At 38.7% G+C, this 23,392-nt stretch overlaps 1 protein-coding gene across 4 annotated transcripts in view; it reads left to right on the top strand.

The window, feature by feature from the left end:
* Window positions 1-10,932: 10,932 nt before the first annotated feature.
* Window positions 10,933-23,392, top strand: part of tpk1 (thiamin pyrophosphokinase 1) — a 109,101-nt gene continuing 96,641 nt past the window's right edge. For 2 of the 4 annotated variants that reach the window (XM_055230125.1, XM_055230128.1), the window contains exons 1-2: window positions 11,303-11,381; window positions 13,131-13,215. In XM_055230125.1, the coding sequence (XP_055086100.1) occupies window positions 13,173-13,215 (43 nt within the window). In that variant the 5' untranslated portion in view covers window positions 11,303-11,381; window positions 13,131-13,172. Of the gene's footprint in view, window positions 11,000-11,302; window positions 11,382-13,130; window positions 13,216-23,392 lie in introns of those variants that run through there. The other 2 variants (XM_055230126.1, XM_055230127.1) reach the window with 2 other exon arrangements.

Raw genomic sequence — 23,392 nt, forward strand, 5'->3', positions numbered from 1 at the left:
TATGAGTCAGTGGCCTCCAGGTGGGATTAAGAGCAGCTTGGTAACTCCACAGGGGAGAAGTGTCCATGACAACCACTGTCAGGACCCAGAAGTCAACTTTCAACTTAAGTCTGCTTGTTCTTATATGACCTGTTCCTGGTACACACACCCATTGCATAGTACTATTAATAATGATGACAATGTACTAGTCGTAAGGCGTGTTTACAGATTCAGTTAAATTTTATGTGTACAGTATAGCACATTTAAAATAACTTCAGCTTCCCAAAGTGCTTCACATGAAAAAATCTACAATATATATGAAATACACACGAAAAGAGCAAGAAAACACCAAAATATCCTGTGTATTCCAGTGCTAAATACGAGGGAGAAGAGGTGGGTTTTCAGTCTCGTCTTAAACGGCGTTAAAAGCTGAGAGCGTCTGACAGGTAGAAGGAGGTTGCCACTTTATAATTCTGTGTTTGATTCATTCACGAAATACTCAGGGGTTGTCAGCTAGACAGCCACAGCTGCCCTGAGATAGACTGACAAAAACGAGGCTGCCAATCTGCGCCATCTACCAATTTGACCAAAAGGTGAGTGAAAACCTGCCCAAGGACACGGCAACAGGCACTCAGCAGCCTCCCATCACTGTACAAACAAGGTCCAACCCAAACTACCAACATCAGACGAGATCGGACATTCTTTTGTTGTGTACACGGGCAAGACGCTTCATCCCTTTGTGTGTATGGTATGTGAGTTTCTAGTGGTGGTTGAAAGCGTTCGAAGGCTCACATCCATCAGCGTACCCCAGGGCAGCATTACCACAGTGGTTCCTTGCACCTCTGAGTTGGGAGTGAATGAATAATATATGAAATTGTAAAAAACTTTGGCGTCTAGAAAAGTGCTAAAGCGTAATTATTGTTATTACCAGCTAAATTATACCTATACCTTCTCAACGCATTTGCTGAAACGTTTTCTTTAATCATACTGTTGAGAGCAATAAAATGTGCAGTTTTGTTTAATCTGTGTTTAAGTACTGTACAGGCCGACAGTAGCGCAGTTAGTAGAGAGTTTGTCGAGTGATGCGAAGGTTGCCGGTTCGAATCCCGCCCTCGACCTTAAAAAAAACATCAGATGGAAATGTGAAACTAGTGCTTTTTAACCGTGATTATGGACACAAAACACGTATTATCCACGCGTCTTGCTCTATTTTACGTGTCTAGCGTTTTTACTAACGATATTTTTAATGGATTACTATCAAATTTACCAAAATATTCAGTTATCCAACCTCAAATAATCCACAGGACAAAGAGGAGCATGGACACAGTGAAAAATAATGACACAGACGAGTCAATTTCTTATTTAATCGAAATAAACCACAAGAAACATAGATTACATCTGCAAAAGAAAGGAGATTTCAGGCACTCAGCGGCCTCCCATGCGATTCCAGCTTCCAGAGATGATTACAAGCGTTGTGTCCTTGAGCAAGACACTTAATCCACCTCACCCCCAGTGTCTTCGTACAACATGTGTGCCTTGAAGGTGTCAAAATACTATATAAAAACGTGACCTTTTACCAAATAGTCAATTATGTGTTGGCTAGGAGTATGCACAAACGTCATATACGGAGTGATACAGTACAGTACAATTAGCTTTAGCTTTAACTTTAGCTTTAGTAGTAGCCAGTAATTAGGATACTTGCTGTACTTTTTCTCCCCCTAGCTTGCAACAACCACAAAAACATGCCGTTATCTCCTGCCCTTATGTCTTGTTCAATCAAAATAGGTCAGTCACCACATTGGCAGATAGAAAATAAAATGACCTACTTCTCCTTTATTTAGCCCCTTATATACCCACTGTAATTATAAGTTACCGGGGTTACGACCTGGCTCTGAATTCGACAAAGTTCACCTAACTAATCTGAACTCAAGTAATAAAATGTCCGCCCCAAATAGAAAAGTTTTGCGCCACAGTCTGACACGCACAAATGCTTTTAAAAGAAACTGAGGAAACGCTCGGGAAACCATTTGGGATGTGAAGTTGGACAGATAAAAGGAATATGGTGGAGACAAAGAGAAATGGCATTAGTGGGAGAATACGCAGGTGAAGGCGTTCTGACAGGAAGCTAATGATAGGGAGGATTAAAAGTGCGTGTGGATTTGCATGTCAGTCGGAGCCCGTCTGGTTTTGGTGTTATTATCTATAACAATAACAGCTGTATTCTGCCGGGGTTGTGCTGGATAATGATGCCTGGGCCAGTTGAGGCTGATAAAGAAAATGAAGCTAGACAAACACAGTCACTATACACAGCAATGACCTTGAGAAGGAAATAAAAGACACATTCCCATGCTGGTGCTTTGTCTCACACACAAGATGCATATACGAGGAAGTGAGATAGTCAGCATGTGATAGTGCTGTGAGTTATATTATTATTATTATTATATTATTTTATAGTTTAGAAGTTACAGTTTACCGCATTTGCATTAAAAAAAAAATGTTTGGGGTGATGGTAGTAACTGTTTGGAGTCGTAGTTGTAGTACTTGTAGGCGAAGCGGATTGCGTTAGTTTTACAATGATTACAAATGTGTTTTTCTCAATTTCATAGTTTTTGCTAGTTATGGGTTTCAACTTCCCATTATAGGCGACGTTTTGAGGACTTTTCACTATTGTTTTTAACTGTTAACGTCATTTCTCATCCTGACACCTATAGATACTGAGGTACTGTCGCTCGGTGACTCAGTCGGTAGAGCGTTTGTCCAGCGTTTTCGAGACTGGAAGTTGGAATCCTGCTCTCGACATAAAAAATGGTTGGTTTAGGAGTCAGATTCATGGACCCACAGGTTGGCAGTTGGTGCAATTCCAGCTCTCACAGATAAATGCTGTGGTTGTGTCCTTGGGCAAGACACTTAACCCACCTCGCCCTTTTTGTCTGTACACTTATGTATGAATAGAGCAGTGGTTCCTTGATGTCAGTCGCTTTAAAATGGCTTTATAAAAACTGTTTACCATTTAAAAAGTAACTAACCAACTAGTAATTTTACTGCATATTTACCTTTTTTAATCTTAATCTGATGTAAATGTGCAAAGTTATTATAAATATGAAAGATGCAATAGGTAGAGGGTAGTTTGGGCAATTCTTAGTTTCCGTATTTACTTTTATCTGTTGTACCTAATTCTAGTTCATCTGGTAACAGCAGAAATTGATAAGATTTGGTAAGAAATCCTGCATTTGTCCCGCAACGTCTCAACAGAAAAGTCCAAACGGAGCAGGCTTAGCTAAGTAGTTTTCTTGAACGTTTCTTTTACTTCTCTTTAAACCTAATGGTCCATAACCTCACAATAATTCTCCATCTCAGACAGGTGAAGAACTGGCAACAAAAACCCAGTCGTTCCTTATGTTTGAAATTATGAAGGCAATTAGCTGTACACCGCGGATAAGCGTAAAAACCTGGAGACTCTGCATATTCCACACAGATATCATTAAAAAAGCTATTGGCAGGAGATCTTGATACTCTGGTGCTGCTGAAATAAGGCTGTATTTGTGTATAGCCATCTGCCAGCTGTGAGGATGTTCAGGCTGTGCATTCAGTGTGCCGCACTTGTGCCGATTCAGTTTTTTTTTTTGTGAGTCCAAAAACGAAGAACATGCACAGATGGAGGAATAGAAAGTATAAGAAATTGATTTGCTAGAGTTACCAAGTAAAGCCAATGGGAACGAGAAAAGTTTGTCATTTGTTTAGAATAAAATGTGAGACAAGGTAACAAAGTACAAGTAATAAAGTAGTGTAGTTTCGTAGAATTTTTAGATATTTGTATTTTACTTAAGTGTATTTTACACTGGATACTTTACTATATTTGAGAGCAGGTATCTGTACTTTCTACTCCACTACATTTTTTAACTGGATTGAAAAGTAAAATGTTTTTTTCATATGATTTGATGGATTAGTTTTGTGGTTTGTGGTTTAGTTTTGAGTTCAAGCTTTGGTTTTAAGCAACAAGAATAAATACGCAAAGTCATAAGAAAAATTAAAGAAATGGATTCGTTTTGTAACTGTTGACCAAAATATGTATCATTTTAAATTTAATCAACATTACTACGTCTAACATTTCAACAAATTAAACACTTTTTAGTCTTAAAGTACATTTTTAAACAGGTACTTTTGCTTGAATAGATTTTTTCATGTGATACTTTTACTTGTGCAACTTTTTACCTCTGTATGTGTACTACTTAAGTTTAAGAAACACAATTGAGTACTTCATGCACTACTGACGATAACCCTCCAGATGAAAGTAGCGGGATCTGGAGATGGGTCCGCAAGCGCTGCCACTGCCCCTGACACTTTGCCCCAGTAGCATTGAAAAACGGGTTAAATGCAGAGGAAAATTTTGCCTTAATTTAGAAAAGTAACTGTAGCCTGAATACCACCAAATGAACAGGTGCTTAAAATTAGAATTCAAAAGACGTATTTTTAGTAGTTCTTCTAGTAATTCTGTTATTTTCTACACTGCTGACCCCACACGACCAAACAACACACAGACAGACACACAGGCACACGCTAACACGCTAAAATACATGAGGCAGCTTAAAACATGAGACTGAGCGCAGACAAACCAAATGAGAAAAGCACCGTCAGAGAATCCAACTCAAGGTGTGGAGATGCGTCCCCAAGCGCCGCACTGTGACGCCCACCGCTCCTGACAGGTTTGCCCCCGCGGCGTGAAAAGATCAAGGTCAAATGCAAAGAAAAAAAAAATCATGCCTACGAGGTCAAATACGCAAAACCCTAACATCAGATTTCATATTTTTACTCACAGAACACACGGGCTTGGATACCGCTGCCAAATAGTGTACACGAAAAAAGAGTTGGTATCTGTGACAAGGGTATAGACTAAATAACTGTGTTCCCTTGGTAGTAGTAGTAGCGCACAGACGGTGGCAGAAGTAGGCCAAATATATTCATTCATACTGCACACAAGAAAACTCAATGTGCCTACTATTTCCCACAGAAGAAATTTCCCGCGCAAGAAAACTCAATGTGCCTACAGACAAAAAACAAAACAAAAAAAAAAACAAATACCGAATATTGCACTAAGAAAAAGGCTTAAAGAGTTCAACAACATTAATGATTTATATTATTTATGGTGCAAATATAGAAACAACACATTCACATACCGGTGAACGAGACACTGGGAGTGAAGTGGGTTAAGTGTCTTGCTCAACGACGTAACGACGACATTCATCTGTGGTTCAGCGGATAAACACTCTCCCAACTGACCTACTGTCGCCAAATGCCAAAACACATGACTAACACAGAGCTTTTTGTTCATTTGCAAAGTTTTAATTGTATACACGTGAGGTTTCTTCCGCTTTCAGAAATCGCTTCTAACCGAGGAAGGGGAAATCGTGAAGGAGCAGACAGAGCTGGTTTGATGAACGAGCGCGAGCAGCGGGGAGAAATAGATATGATCAAACATTCAGGTGGTACGGCCTTGTAAAAAGCTGCTGCAGTGAAGAATGCACTCAGCCCGGGACTGAATCATACATGCATTTATAATTGATACTCACAGAACGGACGTCTCGTAAGGATCAGAGCCGAACAGGAATTCTTCTTCCAGGTTTGTTATTGACGATGTGAGTAAAGGCTGCAGAACGGAGACGGGCGGCGGTAATGAGAAGAATTTTGTTTCAAGGTCTCCCCGGAGCTGATTGAGAGTGACAGAAAAGAGGCATCAGTCAGTCAAATCTTAGTTATAAAGCTCTTTCCGTACAAAAAAAGTAATGCAAAGTGCTTTACTGTTATTAAAAACAACATCCCACCTTTCCTTCCACACGCCAACCACCCTCCCTCCACAACTGCCCCACCCCTAGTGATGGGAAGAATACTTTGAAGATGTATTTAGTTACAGAACATGGACTATCCAAATTAACATGTATTTTGTAACGTATACTGATACACGGTCCAATCAGAGTGCAGTATTCTCAATATATGGAATACTTTCACACCGAGATGCATTTAAATGATAAAATGTGACATATAATTACAAATAGTTTTATTTTTGTTGCCCTGTTTGTTAACCCTTTAAGGACTGAGCACATTATAGACCACTGTAGCTCGCCTAGACTTTTTTTTTTCTTTTTTTAGCCATAAAAATTTTAAAGGAGGTATCAACATGTACTTTTGCCCTATTCCTACCTCTATTTTACAAATCCATCCTTATTTTTCCATTGATGCGTCAAAATAAGCGTGTAGTACCAATTTAAGTAGAAGAAAAATATAAAAACGAATGTACTTTTGAGTAACTTTTATGCAAGCAAACAATGGAAAAACCTATCTGGCCAGCTCAGAAACACTTTAAATGACATATAAGAACAATAATCAACATTTATATAAGAGATTATGCATATTGTACTTAGAGTTAGGTTTTTACAGCTCTTTCTATAAAAAAAAAATATCTGAAGTTCTGCAGCTTCTGAGTTTGTAATCTTTGGTAAAATAAGTAAAATATTTAAAGGGCCGCATGCCTCTGCTTTGTGATGCCGTTTGAATTTACATGAGAGCACAATTGGTTACGCTAATGGAAAGTCCGCAACCGCAAATCTTTCGGCAGCGATAGCATCCGTCGCTATAGGGTTAAGCATAAATTTAAGTCTAATTAAAGACAAAAATCACACATGCGCACACTGTAAGAGCTGTGTTTTCTTTATACTCGCTATTACTGTGCAGTTCAAAGTCAAAATTGCATGAAGTACCCCCATGTATTCGTTTTTAACTTTCAAAATATATACCGGTATTCAGAATATATACGTATCTTCGGTACATGTATTCAGTTACTTCCCAGCACGGCCGAGCCCACACAACCAAACAGACATAGCAAAAGAAAAATTAAATCTGTCAAGTGGGTTAAACGTTGTAGGAGGGAAGACGTTTGACTGCACACTTAGCGTAGCACAATAGTTTCAGTGTAGTTAGCGCCTCCTTTCAGACAGATATAAGGCAGTGTCCAGCAGTAATCTGACCCGAACTGAAGAAGACATGAGCAGCAAAACGTCTTCACTCCTACAACGTTTTGTCCAGTTGACGGATTTTATTTTTCTTTTGCTATGGATCAGACCTGGACGACTGAGAGATTACACAGATAACCCACAGTCACACACACCAAAATACATGAGGCTATGTACAGTAAAAAATGAGCCTGACATACCGCCCGCCGCCACCAGAACACTGACCCAGGGCCCAGGACTCGGGGCCCAGGGCTCAGGGATCAGGTGAGACATGAGGCCCCAGCAGCAGAGAAAACACTGGAGATGCTAAAAAGTAATGAAAAGGTATGGGACTACTGCCTGGTACTTTTCACGTTGAGGTAATAGTATGAAAATAAGTATAAACTGTATGTGTGTTTTTGTCTTTCTTGTTCTAGAGCATAACAATCAATCACTTTTTTAATATGTATAAATTAATATACCAACTGCTCTGAGAAGTACTTTTCAAGATTACTTTATACTTTCACATAAGTATTTAATCGTCAGCAGTAATTGAGTACATTTTTAACCTTTTACTATTACTCGTACGCATTTTACTACTCTATCACTGCTTTATATACAATCAAAATACTATTACTGCAAAACCTAAACATTTTGTGTAACAGTAACATGGATCTGATCGACCTTTGCGGTATTTTCCAAGTACACAAAGTAACTATGGGTACTAATAATACCACTTACCATACCGACACCATAATACGACCAACACTGACTTAAAGCAGCATTTCATGACTGGAGGATATCTTATAAAACACAGTGTTTTGATTCTTTCTTTTTCCGTTAGTGTTGTTTCAATAGAGGCTACACTGACACAACACATCTTAGTGGCCCTCTGAGCTATTGTTGCGTGTGCATTTGAGAGCGAGTGGTTGTGGGAAAAAAGCAAAGACAGTGTGTATTCTTGTTCCAATTCTGTATAAATTATTGATTGCGAGCCATTAGATGTCTAAAAACAACAAAGCAATACAGAGACAGTTTGATCTCAGGGCTTGTTCTTGTTTGTTCATATCCTTTACTTTTTTGAGATAACATTACCATTAATGAGACTGGGGACTCAAGTTGCAGTAAAAGTTAAAAGTTTTATACCTTACAGTCTATGCATTTTATATAAGCTCTATCTGTATAAATAGATGAATCTACCTCTAAAAATATATATAAAAATCTCACTTCTGCTCTGCTGTAACTCCCACGTTTCTGAAATAATACATAGGCCATAACCTCAGCACTGCCGTACGTCTGAAATAAATATCTCAGCATCTCAAAACTTTATGCTCGATCTACCTGATTAGTGTCACAGCAAGACCCAATGCATTTTCTAGCAGAGAAATCACCGGAGCGGCTAATTGCTTCAATGTTAAGGCTCCATTTCACTAATTTAATATAAAAAGTCAAAAATGATACCTAATAATTACGTTAGACCAGCACAAAATGATTGATGAAAGAGAAAAAATGTGATGACTGACTGCTGTAGAAGTAGCACATAAGACACAATTAGGCCAAAGAACGACGCTGCATTTGAAGCATAGACTACTTTGATTATTAAGTTGCACAGAAGGGGGTTATAATTTAGATCCATGGACTGTATAAACTATATAAATGGACATAACTACCCTGCTAGCTACTGCGAATAGGAAGTGAGCATGAGTGGCTAGATACACACTAATACTTTTTAACTGTTGTGTTGGAGCAGATTTTTAAGTGTTGTTATAATAAACAATGGCCCTTGAATCTTCGAGAGTAGTCCACAATCATAATGTCTGAGTACTGACTAATTGCTCAGGACACTTCATTAATATCTACAAAGGTCTTATACACAAGTACACAAAATTAGACTATACCATGAGTGGGGGCAGGGGGCGCCATCAGATGTTTTCTCTAGGTGCCAAAAGAGCTAGGACCTGCACTGGCTAATATTAAACAAACTTAACTGTGGCTGAAGAGTTGGTGCTGTTTAAAAATACTGTTACTTCATATGTTAGTCCTTGTTTACTTAAAGGTGGACCATGTAACCTTTCTGGTGGCTCCTTAGCTGAATTCGCCCTCTGGGACCCTCTCCACTTCATTGCTACATATTCATATTTGACAACATTAAGACATCATCACAACCATTTGTTAAATGACAGAAAATTCTAGAGGTTTAGAACAGCAAGAGCCACAAGTATAAAAATATGTGAGTATAACAATATAAAAATATGTGAGGAAGGGGGTCTGTGTTACAGTTGACTAAAGTGGGTTTACATTTATCAATTCTTTATGTCTTAAAATGCAGAATTGGACAGAGTTGCCAAACACTGCACTTAAGCAAGGGTACATTTACTGCAAAATCATATCACTCAAGAAGTACAAAGTATTGATCCAAGGTAAGAGTTGCATAAGAGAAACAGCCTGGACATAACATCAGATTTATAATAATCAGATCATTTAGACTGAGCATTAAATAAGAGGATTTTAGGATCACTGCACATTAAACCCAGCTGTAAACATATGTGACGGTCACATGAAGTTAAGAAATATTTAGGATTCTTAAAGATGTTTATAGTTCACAGATATCAGCGCAGTGCATGTGTTTACGATAGTAGCAGCTAACGTTGCTAAGTGGTGCTGTTGATTATTTGCTTGTGCTGCAGTGGAACTTATTATAATTTAAAAAACACATTTAGCGACTGAACAGAGCTTTAAAAAGACATACAGCATGAACATATGTGAAAGTGTGGACGTGGTAAAAGTAAAACAGTCACTGTTATCCCAACAGTGGCTCGTTAGCAATTAGCCCGTTAGCAGTTAGCTCGTTAGCAGTTAGCTCGTTAGCAGTTAGCCCGTTAGCAGTTAGCCCGTTAGCAGTTAGCAGATGTAACAAAGAGGTTTCTGTCATAATCAACTTTGTTAATATGACACAGTGACCTGCTTCAGCTCCACTCACATCACCTCAAGTTTAGAGACAAAAAGATGAGCCACAACCATAAACAGCCAGTGTAATAAACACACTCACCTGCTGTCCTCTCCGAGATGCGTCCTGTCTGTCCTCTGTCCCTCTGAGGTGCGTCCTGTTTGTCCTCTGTCCCTCTGAGGTGCGTCCTGTCTGTCCTCTGTCCCTCTGAGGTGCGTCCTGTCTGTCCTCTGTCCCTCTGAGGTGCGTCCTGTCTGTCCTCTGTCCCTCTGAGGTGCGTCCTGTCTGTCTCCTACTTTAGCTAAACTGAACTTCATTAACTTTCAGTCTATTAGTCTGTGAAACACTCATTCAAATGCCCCTCTGCTCCCAGAGTGCACCTGGAGGGGAGGGGTCCTTCACACCTAGATGATGATGTAGACGATGTATCTAGCCACTGGAAATAAAACACATTTAATTATTTAAGAAGGACATTTAGACTAGTGTAAACACCTGAGCTCCATTTGGTTTCTGAAAAAAACTTTCCAATCATTATTTGAATATAAATGTATTGGCTCTTGGGGGCCCTCTGGTGGCCTCGGGGCCCTAAGCAGCTGCTTGGTCTGCATATAGGCTGGGCCGGCCCTGCTCTGGTGGAAGGTCCATCACCTGCTTGTCTCCATGGAGATGTTGTTGCTTTGCTTTGCCTGAAATATTCCACAGCATGGCGTTTAACTTGTCTACCATTATGGCGATAAGCAGGAGACACAGCCTGGCAAAGTTACAGGTCAAATCTCTGCAAACTTGAGCCCACTCATAGAAAGAATGTTGTTGTTTTTTTGTGTGGATACTAGTTTAATGTCTTTTTTTTTTTTGAGACATTCCAGACATTCTCCTTTCCCACATTATTATTATTATTCGCGATATCTTTATTAGTACAAAAACAAAGAGTCCATGAAAAGTGTTTGACGTTGTTGCTGCAGTTCCCTCTCTGTCCTCTAGAGGTCCCCATAGTTTTCCCTGCTTCCTCTCACTCTGCTGTGGCTTCCTGCGCCGCTCTCTTCTACTGTTTACATGACAAACGTCCTGAAGGCGGAAGCCCCGTGATGCTGTAAGTTTTGTTAATTTGTACCATATATATTAAAAATGCAGCAATGACAGTCGTGGACTTTACAATCGGATTATTGCGAGTGTACTGAAGATCTATTTATGTGTGCGAAATGTTTTGTATTAGCGCGTTGTAGCATCTTGTGGCTAAATGAATGGATGGTAATGGATGATGCTAAAGGGGTGTGGAGTGGAGCAGGTGGACACACAGCAGCCCCAGCAGCGGATGTTTTTTTTTTTTTTTTGGGTGTGTGTTTTGTTTTTTGGGAATATGCCAAAGTCCAGTTTCCCGTGTCCTGTTGTTGGAATGTGGTGTTTTAAGTGAAGTGCAGCTACATCACGTTTGCAGACTGGAGGATAAGAGAGGAGATGCACAAAAGCTGTATGTAAGTCAATGTGATCAGCAGATTTTATGATTTCTTTTTAAAGGGGTAATACATAGCTCTAACTGCAAATACTGCTAAGGATCTGTCACTAACATGTAATGCCAGGGGTGGATGAAGTACTCAATTTTGTTACTTAAGTGGAAGTACTGATATAGAGGTAAAAAGCTACTCAAGTAGAAGTATCACATGAAAAAATCTATTTAAGTAAAAGTATTTAAGTACCTGTTTAAAAATTTACCTTAAGAGTAAAAATTAAAAGTTTTCAAACAAGTATTCTTCATGTGTTAAATGTAGTAATATTGATAAAAAATTGTTTTTACATATTTTGGTCAACAGTAGTAATACTTATTATGAATTTTGTGTTTATTTTTGTTTGCTCAAAGTCAAAGCTTGAACTCGAAAACTTTAGACAGGATGTTACCACGTATATTGTAAAAATAACCCCTCAAATCATATGAAAAGTACTTTATACTTTTCAGTCCAGTTAAAAAATGTAGTGGAGTAGAAAGTACAGATACTGCTCTCAAATGTAGTTAAATAAAAGTATCCACTGTAGGATTAGCTTGGATAAAGTACATTAAAAATTCTACTTAAATACACTCCTTTACTACTTGTACTTCATTATCTTGTGCCACTGTGTAATGCTGACCGGTGAATATGACTGAACCAGTGGCATTACAGCTTTTATTCTATACTATGTCTATGTCAGATTACAATAAGTAATATATATGTGAAACATTTGCAAAAAGGCTCAACTGCTTTCCCTTTTCGCCTAATGCCTTCATTCAGTTGTTACTTAACGTTGTGATGTTATAATGTGAAAAAACGTTCATGACTATTAATTAAAAAAAACAAAAAAAACCTCTAAGATAAAGTAGGTCCTAGAGTTCATATTTAATAAAACATGTGAAGTATTAGAATAAATGAAAATAACTTTTACTTTTTACCTTTCTGAAGTCTTTTTTGGCTGTGTGTACTGGATCACATAGTTTGACACATTTTAACACCTTTCTCCATAAACCTAGTGATTTATTCATGCCACTGGAGCTAATGTGTAGCCAGCTGGCCAATAATCATTACATAAGCAAAGACCTGTTTCTATATCTGTGCTGATTGTTATTGCTTATCATCGTTTTAGTTAGTGGAATGAATATTACAGGCCCGGGCGCCGACCAAACTGACTGAGGGAGTGTCAGGGTTTCAAAGGGGTGCAAAGACATCACTTTTCCATTAAGTGTCATTAATTTACGTTAGGCCTGTCATGATAACAAATTTTGAAGTGTGATGTACTGTTGAAGAAAATATAGACGATAAACGATAATACTGAAACCAATTTATGCCATTGACACAAGCAGGATTATCCCCAAAAGAAGACTGCAATAAATAAACAGCAGAATGAAACACTTTAGGACTTAGTTTGTATCTATGAGTCACAGAAATGATTTATTCAGCTTTTTACAGCTTAAATCTTGTCATATAGCCAAAATATTACCAAGAATTTACCAATAGTGCAAAGAAAATGTACACACGATAAATACTGACCCCAAAAACATTGTTCAAGCTTTGATATATTGGATAAGTTGAGCGATTATCATGTCAGGCCTAATTTTGCAAACGCTTTTATACGAAGTTTCAATGCACTCTTTTGCACCCCTGGGCTTGGATTATTGTGTAGTTCTACTTTTCTGATCAGCCTTTTCAAAGTGGACTCAAAAGCGTGGTAGAAACAGCATGTCTCCTCTTTTCCAGGTGAGATTGCTGATTGAAAGCAGACTCCCGTAGATCTGGGCCATGGATGAAGGGTTGACGCCTTTGGACTGCTTGCTCCCCTCAGGTACTGTCTGTCAAACAGCCGTCGTGCAAACAGAAAACCGCACCAAAACACACACACGTTTTGAAATTCTGGTAAAAAAACCCCCCAAAACTCTAAAAACACCAGCTATGGTACATCCCGCGAGACTCAGAGAAAAACTGGGAAACAGACATAGACGATGCGCATTCGCTTCTATCAAAACATATTCGTAGCCGCATCACTGTCACACTTGTCTGCTCTTTTGCTTTCTCCCACTCACTCTGACACACATAAATTGTCTTTGGGGAAATAAAACTCCAAAACAAATCACAAGCACTTTCAGAACAGCGCTCCATTCACTATTTTATGTGTTGTCTTCAGGCTCTTTACATAAGAAGTGCAGGCTTCTAAATATATTGTATTACATAACGTCTCCAACATAACAATGACTAAAATATATGTAGGCAAGATAAAACTATAAATACTTTCACCACACGTTTATCTTTGTTTAGCTTTGTGTGGTGGGTTTGCACTTTGACCTTGAGCTAAATAAAAGTGTTTGCTTAACAGATGTAGGACTGAAGTATATGTGTTATCTTAGATTTTATATAACATAATACAAATATAACTACTACTGCTACTACTGCTGCTGCTACTACTAAAAAGGATAAAAAAAAAAAAAAATGCATACATAATTAAATTCAATAAAATAAAATAAAATAAAATAAATTAAAAATAAATTAAATTAAAAAATAAAATACAATAAAATACAATACAATAATAAATAAAATAAACAATCTTTGAATATGCTGTGAGTTTTTTATAATTAATTTTTCCCATAGACCAATACTTTAAAAATCGCCTCCTCCTGGCCATCTCTGTTTTCGAGCAGACATTTTAGGACAAAGGCGGGACAAGCTGAAATTGCTTTTTAAAGATTAGTTTTATACGATATAGGCAAGGCACAGCAGGACAAGTTTTTTTGTATAGCACAATTCGTACACAAAGTAATTCAAAGTGCTCTACAGAATAAAAAAAGACATTAAAATGACAATACAACAAATCAAAGCATAAATAATCATCATAAAATTAACACTAAAAGAGAAGAGTGCACAATAAAAACCTTTCAGTCATATGCACAGATAAACAGATCCGTTCGGAGCCTTGTCGTGGTCACTAAAGCTGGTAGTGGAGACGCAATGCAAATCATTTACCAGCTAAAAGTTGACTCTTCCAACCATAAAACAAAAAGCATGTGTCAGAATAACAAGTCTATAGCGTTCTTATTCTTCTAGACAGAGCAGTGTGACCAGCAGTTTTGGAGTTCGGCATCAAAGCCCCATTTGCACAGTGAATTTCAGCTTCTTCCATCAGATCTAAAGTGCCCGATCCCAAGATGCAAAACTAAACGCTTTAAAAACAGCTTTATTCCAGCAGCTGTTTGTTTGCTAAATAAACTGTTAACGGCACCTTAACTGTTTTGTACGTGACACTCTTTTTATTGGGCTGCTTTCATTGTTTTATGGTGTTTGGACCAGCACTGTGGGGCACTTTCATATTTCATATTGATTTGATGTCTGTACTAGTTATTTGTGCGACTTGTATGTTTGTATGGAGGCCAACTTCAGCTGTAAAACAATTCTACCTGCAGCTATAAATAAAGTTACCTGAACTTGAAGAGATGCAGCGTTGTATAAGCCGCTGAAATACATGACATTGAAGTATAATTTGAAAAAAGGGAGGGAGCAATATATGTGTCTGTCCGTTCTTCCTCATCGATCTGGGTTCACATGTGTTTTTGTGTAGCACGATCTGTACACAAAGCGCTTTACAGAATAAGAAAGACATTAAACAACACATCAATCATCATAGGATTAACATAAACATTAAAAACATCCAATCATTTTGACCTGAAATGTAGCAGACGTCAGTTACGCCAACTCATTTCAATGTATGATGTCCATTGTGTAACAGCTGCGGGACTGCGGTAAAATCAGCTCATTTCAACAGTTTCTGAATGGTGAAAATAATCCCTTTAGACTTGCTTTAGTACTTGTTATTGAAGATGGACTTTGTGTTGAATGCACCAACTGTCCACCCACACTTTTGACTTATAATGTTTATCTTTAAAGTCTCGTTATACCGATTCATTTTCAAGCGACATCCTAAACTTAATTATACACCGACGTTTAATTAGCTTCAATCAAACGATCTGACAACAGAAAGACGTAGAAGTTGTTTTCCGTCTTTACCTTTCAACTAAATATAGATAACTCGTGTATGTTTTTTTGTTGTTCTCGCACACAGGTTAAGAGGTTGTACAAGTGAAAAAGGGAAAAAGTCTAATTGCGCTGTGAGTATTTGCTTGGCATTTGTGAACAGTTCTACAGGAACATGGAGGTGCTATGATTTCCAGAGCTCATACAACGCACAGATCAATACAACACAAAGGCCAGCGTCAGTTGTGAGACACTCAGTTGTGATTGGAGCCTGACAGCAGCGCTCCTCAAGCTGCCTGTGGGTTAGTGAGCGATGCACCTCACACTTTACTCTTCAAAAGAACCATTCATTCAAAGGATGTCGTGGTGTTTTAATAGACGTATACAAAACAGCTTTCTCGCAAACGTATCAGGGCACATGCATATTGTGAGAAATAAAATCTGTTAGAGGTGCAGTGTGGAACTTTTCAGGAACAGGGTATGCTATGCTAATAACATCTTCATGATTCGAACAGGTGAAACCGCTATAGGCTGGAGATAAGATGGAGGTCAAAGCTGTGGAGAGTCTGCTCATAATACAAGAGAATACACGATTATTGAGTAAACCTGACATTATAATTACTATATTGAGTATATGAAAGCTGGAGCAACATGTTTTGGGGGGGTAATATTTATCGTGATTACATTTTCTTTGTTGATTTTGAGGTATTTTTCTTGTAATATAATAAGATTTGAGCTGTAGAGGGTTGAATAACTACTATAATAGCTTCTATGGTGAGTTATTGGTTCATTCTGCTGTTTATTTGTTGCAGCTCAGGCCTTTTAATGATACTGTCTATTTAAAATTGGTTTACTGGGATTATACTGTATTATTGTTGTTCCATCAGTGGCATTAACATAGTTTCAATATTATCGTTTATCGTTATATTTTTTTTATATTCTCTAATATATTGCACATCAAAATGTGTTATCATGACAGGCCTGTTATGAAATGAATGCTAGATACATATGTTTAAGGCCGTAATGTGAAAGAAGCGATAGAGCCAGGCAGCGTCCCTGTACTGTTTCAGAAAAGTTAGACAGTGAACCTTTAATAAAACAGTCTAGGTAAGGCAAGTTTATTTGTATAGCACAATTGGTACACAAAGTAATTCAAAGTGCTTTACAGAATAAGAAAGATGTTCAAATCAAAACATAAATAATCATCATGAAATTTACAATAGAGAGAAGTAGTGCAGAATAAAAACCTTTCAGTCGTATGCACAGATAAATAGAACCATTTTGAGCCTGGATTTAACAACAAAGTAGAGGTTTGTCTCACATCTTCAGGAAGACTAACAGGTTTTATCTACTTAAAACTGAAACACTGATTCCCCATGTTTAGTCCTGGTTTAGTCCTGTTTTGGTCCTGTTTTGGTCCTGTTTTAGTCCTGGTTTAGTCCTGGTTTAGTCCTGTTTTAGTCCTGGTTTAGTCCCGTTTTAGTCCTGTTTTAGCCCTGTTTTAGTCCTGGTTTCATCCTGTTTTAGTCCTGGTTTAGTCCTGTTTTAGTCCTGGTTTAGTCCTGTTTTAGTCCTGTTTTAGTCCTGTTTTAGTCCTGTTTTAGTCCTGGTTTAGTCCTGTTTAGCCCTGGTTTAGCCCTGGTTTAGTCCTGGTTTAGCCCTGGTTTAGCCCTGGTTTAGCCCTGGTTTAGCCCTGGTTTAGTCCTGGTTTAGTCCTGCTTTAGTCCTGGTTTAGTCCTGCTTTAGTCCTGCTTTAGTCCTGATTTAGTCCTGCTTTAGTCCTGGTTTAGCCCTGGTTTAGCCCTGGTTTAGTCCTGGTTTAGTCCTGGTTTAGTCCTGGTTTAGTCCTGGTTTAGCCCTGGTTTAGTCCTGGTTTAGTCCTGCTTTAGCCCTGGTTTAGTCCTGGTTTAGTCCTGGTTTAGCCCTGGTTTAGCCCTGGTTTAGTCCTGCTTTAGTCCTGATTTAGTCCTGATTTAGTCCTGCTTTAGTCCTGATTTAGTCCTGCTTTAGTCCTGATTTAGTCCTGCTTTAGTCCTGATTTAGTCCTGCTTTAGTCCTGCTTTAGTCCTGGTTTAGTCCTGATTTAGTCCTGCTTTAGTCCTGGTTTAGTCCTGGTTTAGTCCTGGTTTAGTCCTGCTTTAGTCCTGGTTTAGTCCTGATTTAGTCCTGCTTTAGTCCTGGTTTAGTCCTGATTTAGTCCTGCTTTAGTCCTGGTTTAGTCCTGGTTTAGCCCTGGTTTAGCCCTGGTTTAGTCCTGCTTTAGTCCTGCTTTAGTCCTGCTTTAGTCCTGATTTAGTCCTGCTTTAGTCCTGCTTTAGTCCTGGTTTAGTCCTGATTTAGTCCTGCTTTAGTCCTGCTTTAGTCCTGGTTTAGTCCTGGTTTAGTCCTGGTTTAGTCCTGGTTTAGTCCTGCTTTAGTCCTGATTTAGTCCTGCTTTAGTCCTGATTTAGTCCTGCTTTAGTCCTGCTTTAGTCCTGGTTTAGTCCTGATTTAGTCCTGCTTTAGTCCTGCTTTAGTCCTGGTTTAGTCCTGGTTTAGTCCTGCTTTAGTCCTGGTTTAGTCCTGATTTAGTCCTGCTTTAGTCCTGGTTTAGTCCTGATTTAGTCCTGCTTTAGTCCTGGTTTAGTCCTGGTTTAGCCCTGGTTTAGCCCTGGTTTAGTCCTGCTTTAGTCCTGCTTTAGTCCTGCTTTAGTCCTGATTTAGTCCTGCTTTAGTCCTGCTTTAGTCCTGGTTTAGTCCTGGTTTAGTCCTGCTTTAGTCCTGATTTAGTCCTGCTTTAGTCCTGCTTTAGTCCTGGTTTAGTCCTGATTTAGTCCTGCTTTAGTCCTGGTTTAGTCCTGGTTTAGTCCTGGTTTAGTCCTGATTTAGTCCTGGTTTAGTCCTGGTTTAGTCCTGGTTTAGTCCTGGTTTAGTCCTGGTTTAGTCCTGCTTTAGCCCTGCTTTAGTCCTGGTTTAGTCCTGGTTTAGCCCTGGTTTAGTCCTGGTTTAGCCCTGGTTTAGTCCTGGTTTAGTCCTGGTTTAGTCCTGGTTTAGTCCTGCTTTAGTCCTGCTTTAGTCCTGCTTTAGCCCTGGTTTAGTCCTGGTTTAGCCCTGGTTTAGCCCTGGTTTAGTCCTGGTTTAGCCCTGGTTTAGCCCTGGTTTAGCCCTGGTTTAGTCCTGGTTTAGCCCTGGTTTAGTCCTGGTTTAGTCCTGGTGCGAGTGCGAGATGTTTCATATAGAAGCTTAAACAAAGCATTTAATTTATGTTCTAATGGAAGACAGAGGTGGATTTTAATAAGCTTTGTTCTTCCCACCCCTTTTTGAGCTTAAATAAGAAAAATATATGTGAAATGAGCTTTAAGTCTGCTGGTTACATACTTTCATAAATTAGCTGTAAATAAATAAATAAATAAAAATAAAATGAACAAATAAAAACTGAAACCGCTTATAAAAATACATATATATGGCACTAACATGTTGGAGATGTACTTTGGAGAGACTATTCCATTGTATAACATTCTGACCAACTCCTTTGTAGTAAAGTCTGCGTATTTTTCCAATTTGAGCCATCGTTTAAATTGGACGACCTAAACAAGCGCTTTGAATCACATGTTGCTTACGTCTGATCCATTTCAAACCTTGACAAACTTGTTCAAATGACTTCTACTCACTTTTCTAGCTTCAACAATTAAAGACATTCTCACTTCCTAATGATGTCATGACAGGCGATGTGTATTTTCCACCTCCTCGTGCATTTTAAGAACAAAATCTAAACCCCAGCGTTGAAACTTGCGCCCTCACTAATCTAAGATGGTGTTTATATGGCTCCTTTAATGTGAATCATCTGCAGAAAATGCTTATCTCGGCTCTAGACACAGCGTGTAAAAACAGCCCCTGGATGTCTGCATGTTTAGATCCCCAGTGTGCACAGTTGGCATTTTAAATTCTAACATCTTAATTATAAATGCCTTTTCCAGGAATGTGCACAGGCTGGTGACAAATTAGAGCAAAAAATCAACATGAGGAGTCTGCAGTTCAGCCATTGATTAAAGTCCATGCAAAATTGACTCATAATCCCAGTTAATGAGCGTAAAGTTATAGAAATCTAATGTGTTATAAAGTTAAAGGGTCATATTACACTATTCTCTGATCTATGTTTTAATGTTGTTTCCTCATCACAAACAGACCTGGAGTTGTGTTTTGTTTCATTCACACACGTTTAACGCACAAACCTGTATATTTAGACTGTGTTCTTCTCTCAAACTGAAAACACGCCGTTCCACCTTGTGATGTCATCATGTGGCAATACAGGAGGTGCTCCACTGTGTTTTTAAACTCCACACACCTTCGCTAGAATCATTTGGATCATTTCAGCCCTAGAATTGCCAATTTCTTTTTAACATGGTTTAAAGCTCACAGTTTTGCGTCATATAGGATCTTTAATATATATACACAAAAAGGTTAGGACTATTTATATAATCAGTTTCATTTAACTATAATCAATTTATTGCATTTAATTAATTAATCAATAAATAATCAAATCAGACTGAATGTAATTTTGAATCCAATGGCCAAAACACACATGAAAAGGTAAGAAAATCCATCAGTGTGATATTGTCCTATATTTCACAAAACTAACTCTTCTGCGCTTTAAATGATAATGTTAAATTATAATGTTGTTACCTCCTCAAAAACACACCTGGATTTGTGTTTTGTTTCATTCACACATGAGTAATCCTATATTATGAGACTGTCTACATCTCCAAATCTCAAATTGCTCCGTTCCACCTTGTGATGTCATTGTTACGACCCTGGGCCTGAAGTTCCTTTTTGTTGTTTGTATTTATATATTTTGTTTATCGTGTGTCGCCCATCCCTTCAGCCGCCTCCCTCCCCATTTAAAAAGATTGGGGGCTGCTGTCCTGGAGTGGCCAGTCTGCCTTTGTGTGTGTGTCTCTTCGGTTCGGTCACTGCAGGGGTAGTGGCTTTTGTTTTATGAGACTCTTCGATTGTCAGTACTGACCGTGTGTGTCTGTTTATAAGATTTTGTCATTGTAAAATTCGTGTTAGTTACTTTAGTTTTGTTTTGTTTTTTTGTTTAAATCCTTGCAAGGAACCTTTGTTTACACATGTTTATTTCCCTTTTGTTTAGTTCGTCCTTACATTCCTGTTAATTAAATTACCTCTATCCTTTTCCATCTTGGTTTTCTTTTTGTTCCTTCCCTTCCCCACACGAGCTGGATTGTAACAGTCATGAAGTGGTAGTTTTCAAGTTAACAGCTCCTTTTACCTTTTGTTTCGTACAGATTGGCGATACCAGTTCTGAAATGATCCAAATGATTCTAGTGAAGATGTTTGAAGTTCAAAAACGCAGTGGAGCACTTCCTGTATTACCCCATGACATCACAAGGTGGAACAGAGTGTGAACTCAGCCTAAATATGCAGGATTTGTGAGTTAAACATGTGTGAATAAAACAAAAGTCACTCCTGATCTATGTTATAATGTCGTTTCCTCATCCAAAACATCTGAACATAGTGAAATACAGGCCCTTTAAGCTACATGTTTTTAGATTGTGTGAATAATAATGAACTATACAATCTTTAGTTCATTTGTCAACATAGAACAAATATGATCCTACATGGATTAAGGACAGTTTAACAATGGGATTAATCACTGGTCTTGTAATTCCCTTAGCAGTAATTATTCCCAGTAGACGCTCCGGCTCACCCCTTAAAGACTCACATTTTCTGCTTAAGTTGGCCCTAAGTTGTACCGCGCCCGTGACTCTGGATCTAAGTGAGTATGTGTGGTATTTTTTGCCGTCTGGCTCTTTAAACACAGTCCCCAAGGTGACATTTCTTTGAGCGGAACGCAGTATAAGGCCGTTCCTGCTTCTCGAGTACCTAATGCTCGTGTGTTGTTCGCGGTGGGGATGGGGGCAGGTGAGAGGAGCGATGGCGAAGGACTATCTGAGGAGTCACGGCTGGTTGGCCCTGTCTTTTGTTCTGTGTACACCTCCGGCCAATTAAGAGACAAGACTGACAAATCTCCTCCTCCTCTGCCTGCTCCCTCGTTTCCTTCCCTTTGTGCCGCCTCCTTGTCCCCTCTTCCCTCGCTTTGCTTTTACCACACGCAGCTGGGGTTGACTTTCACATTAGAAGTGACCTTCCAGTGATGTGAACTTTTTAACAACATCAAGCTTGCTGAAGCAACAAAGTCACCAGCACGCAGGGCGATATTTTATGTACTTTCAGAGCCAAGCCTCGCGAAACTCCTATCCCCCTCACAAGATGCGCCACATTTTACTGAGAGAACTGCACGCTGTTGCTTTTTTGCCCACCTACCGTATTTATAACGTGTCAGAACTGCTACAAGGCTGTTTTAAATGTACCGTGCTGATTAGAGATTTGCATAAATACAGTTTAGGGGAGCAGGTTGGAAAGGAATTATAAAGTGTTTTTAAAGTAGCATATGCCATTTTGACTTGCCAACATCTTTTACAAATGGATTATCAATCATTCATAAGGATAGAGATAGGGAGCGATAAATCAGCATGAAATCAAATTGGCGTGTGCAGGCGAAAGGGAAGCATCTCCGGCTTTAGTCTTTGGTCCATTAAGGCTTTTGTTGCCGCTGTGTTTTTTACTTCACCAATGCCGAGTTTTCCATTACGTTTTTTTCACCCAACTCCCGCAGATAGAAAAATGACAATTCTAAAGTATTAGTCAGGGGATTTGCATTAGCAGCCGAGCAAAAAGAGAAAAGCTAAGAGCAAGATGGATGGGGGGTTGAAAGAGGGAACGAAATAGATTTGTGAAATGATGCACCCTGGGACACGGGCTTGACAGTGACGCATGGAGGTGCCGCTGACAGCAAAAACAAAAGGCGTGCGATCATGAGGGCTATAGGATGACAGGTTATTTTCCATGTCATTTTCACAAGGGGTTTGGCGCTTTTGTTGCCAACTGTAGCGGCTGCACACGGCCAAGGTCAACGTATTAAAATGAGCCTGAGAGATGTTGATGGCGAAGGGACACGAAAGGGCGCAGAAAGTTACAGAAGAGTTAGTTTGACGCCAGAATCGCACATCTAGTCTTGACTGTTTATTTTTAAAGGGGAGATATTACACAAATCTATTCAAATCTATGTTATAATGTTGTTTCCTAATCAAAAATAGACCTGGAGTTGTGTTTTGTTTCATTTACACATGTTTAACACACAAACGCTGCATATTTAGGCTGAGTTCTTCTCTCAAACCGAAAACACGCCGTTCCACCTTGTGATGTCATCATGTGGTGATACAGGAAGTGCTCCACTGTGTTTTTAAACTCCACACACCTTCACTAGAATCACTTGGATGATTTCAGTCCTGGAATTGTCAATGTACTGAGCTTAATGTAAAATTAAACTGTTAACTTGAAAACTACTACTTCATGACATCACAAGGTGGAACAGAGCATTTTGAGCTTTGGAGAGTTAAACAGACTAATAATAACGGGTTACAGACAGCTTAACAAACCAGGGTTACTCAGACATGTGTGAATGAAACAAAACACAACTCCTGGTATGTTTTTGATGAGGTAACAAGTCAATTTTGCGTAATATAGGACCTTTAAAATATACACATTTCAAAAAGGTTTGGACTATTTGTACAATCAGTTTCATTTAACTCCAACTACAGAGTAACTATAATCAATGTTCTACGTTTAATTAATGAATCAATAAATTATCAAATCAGACTGACTGTAATTTTGACTCCAAACCATAAAAAGGTAAGAAAATCCATCAATGTGATATTGTCGTGTATTACACAAAACTAACTCTTCTGAGCTTTAAGCCGTGTTATAATGTTGTTACCTCCTCAAAAACACACCTTGAGTTGTGTTTTGTTTCATTCACACACGTTTGAGTAACATTTTATTAATAGTCTATATCTCCACAGCTCAAAATGCTCTGTTCCACCTTGTGATGTCATGTAGTCATAGTTTCCAAGCTTCTTTTTTATGAATCCTGCTCCCGA

The sequence above is a fragment of the Periophthalmus magnuspinnatus genome, chromosome 20 (genome assembly GCF_009829125.3).
Source record: "Periophthalmus magnuspinnatus isolate fPerMag1 chromosome 20, fPerMag1.2.pri, whole genome shotgun sequence".
In the NCBI taxonomy this organism is placed as follows: domain Eukaryota; kingdom Metazoa; phylum Chordata; class Actinopteri; order Gobiiformes; family Gobiidae; genus Periophthalmus; species Periophthalmus magnuspinnatus.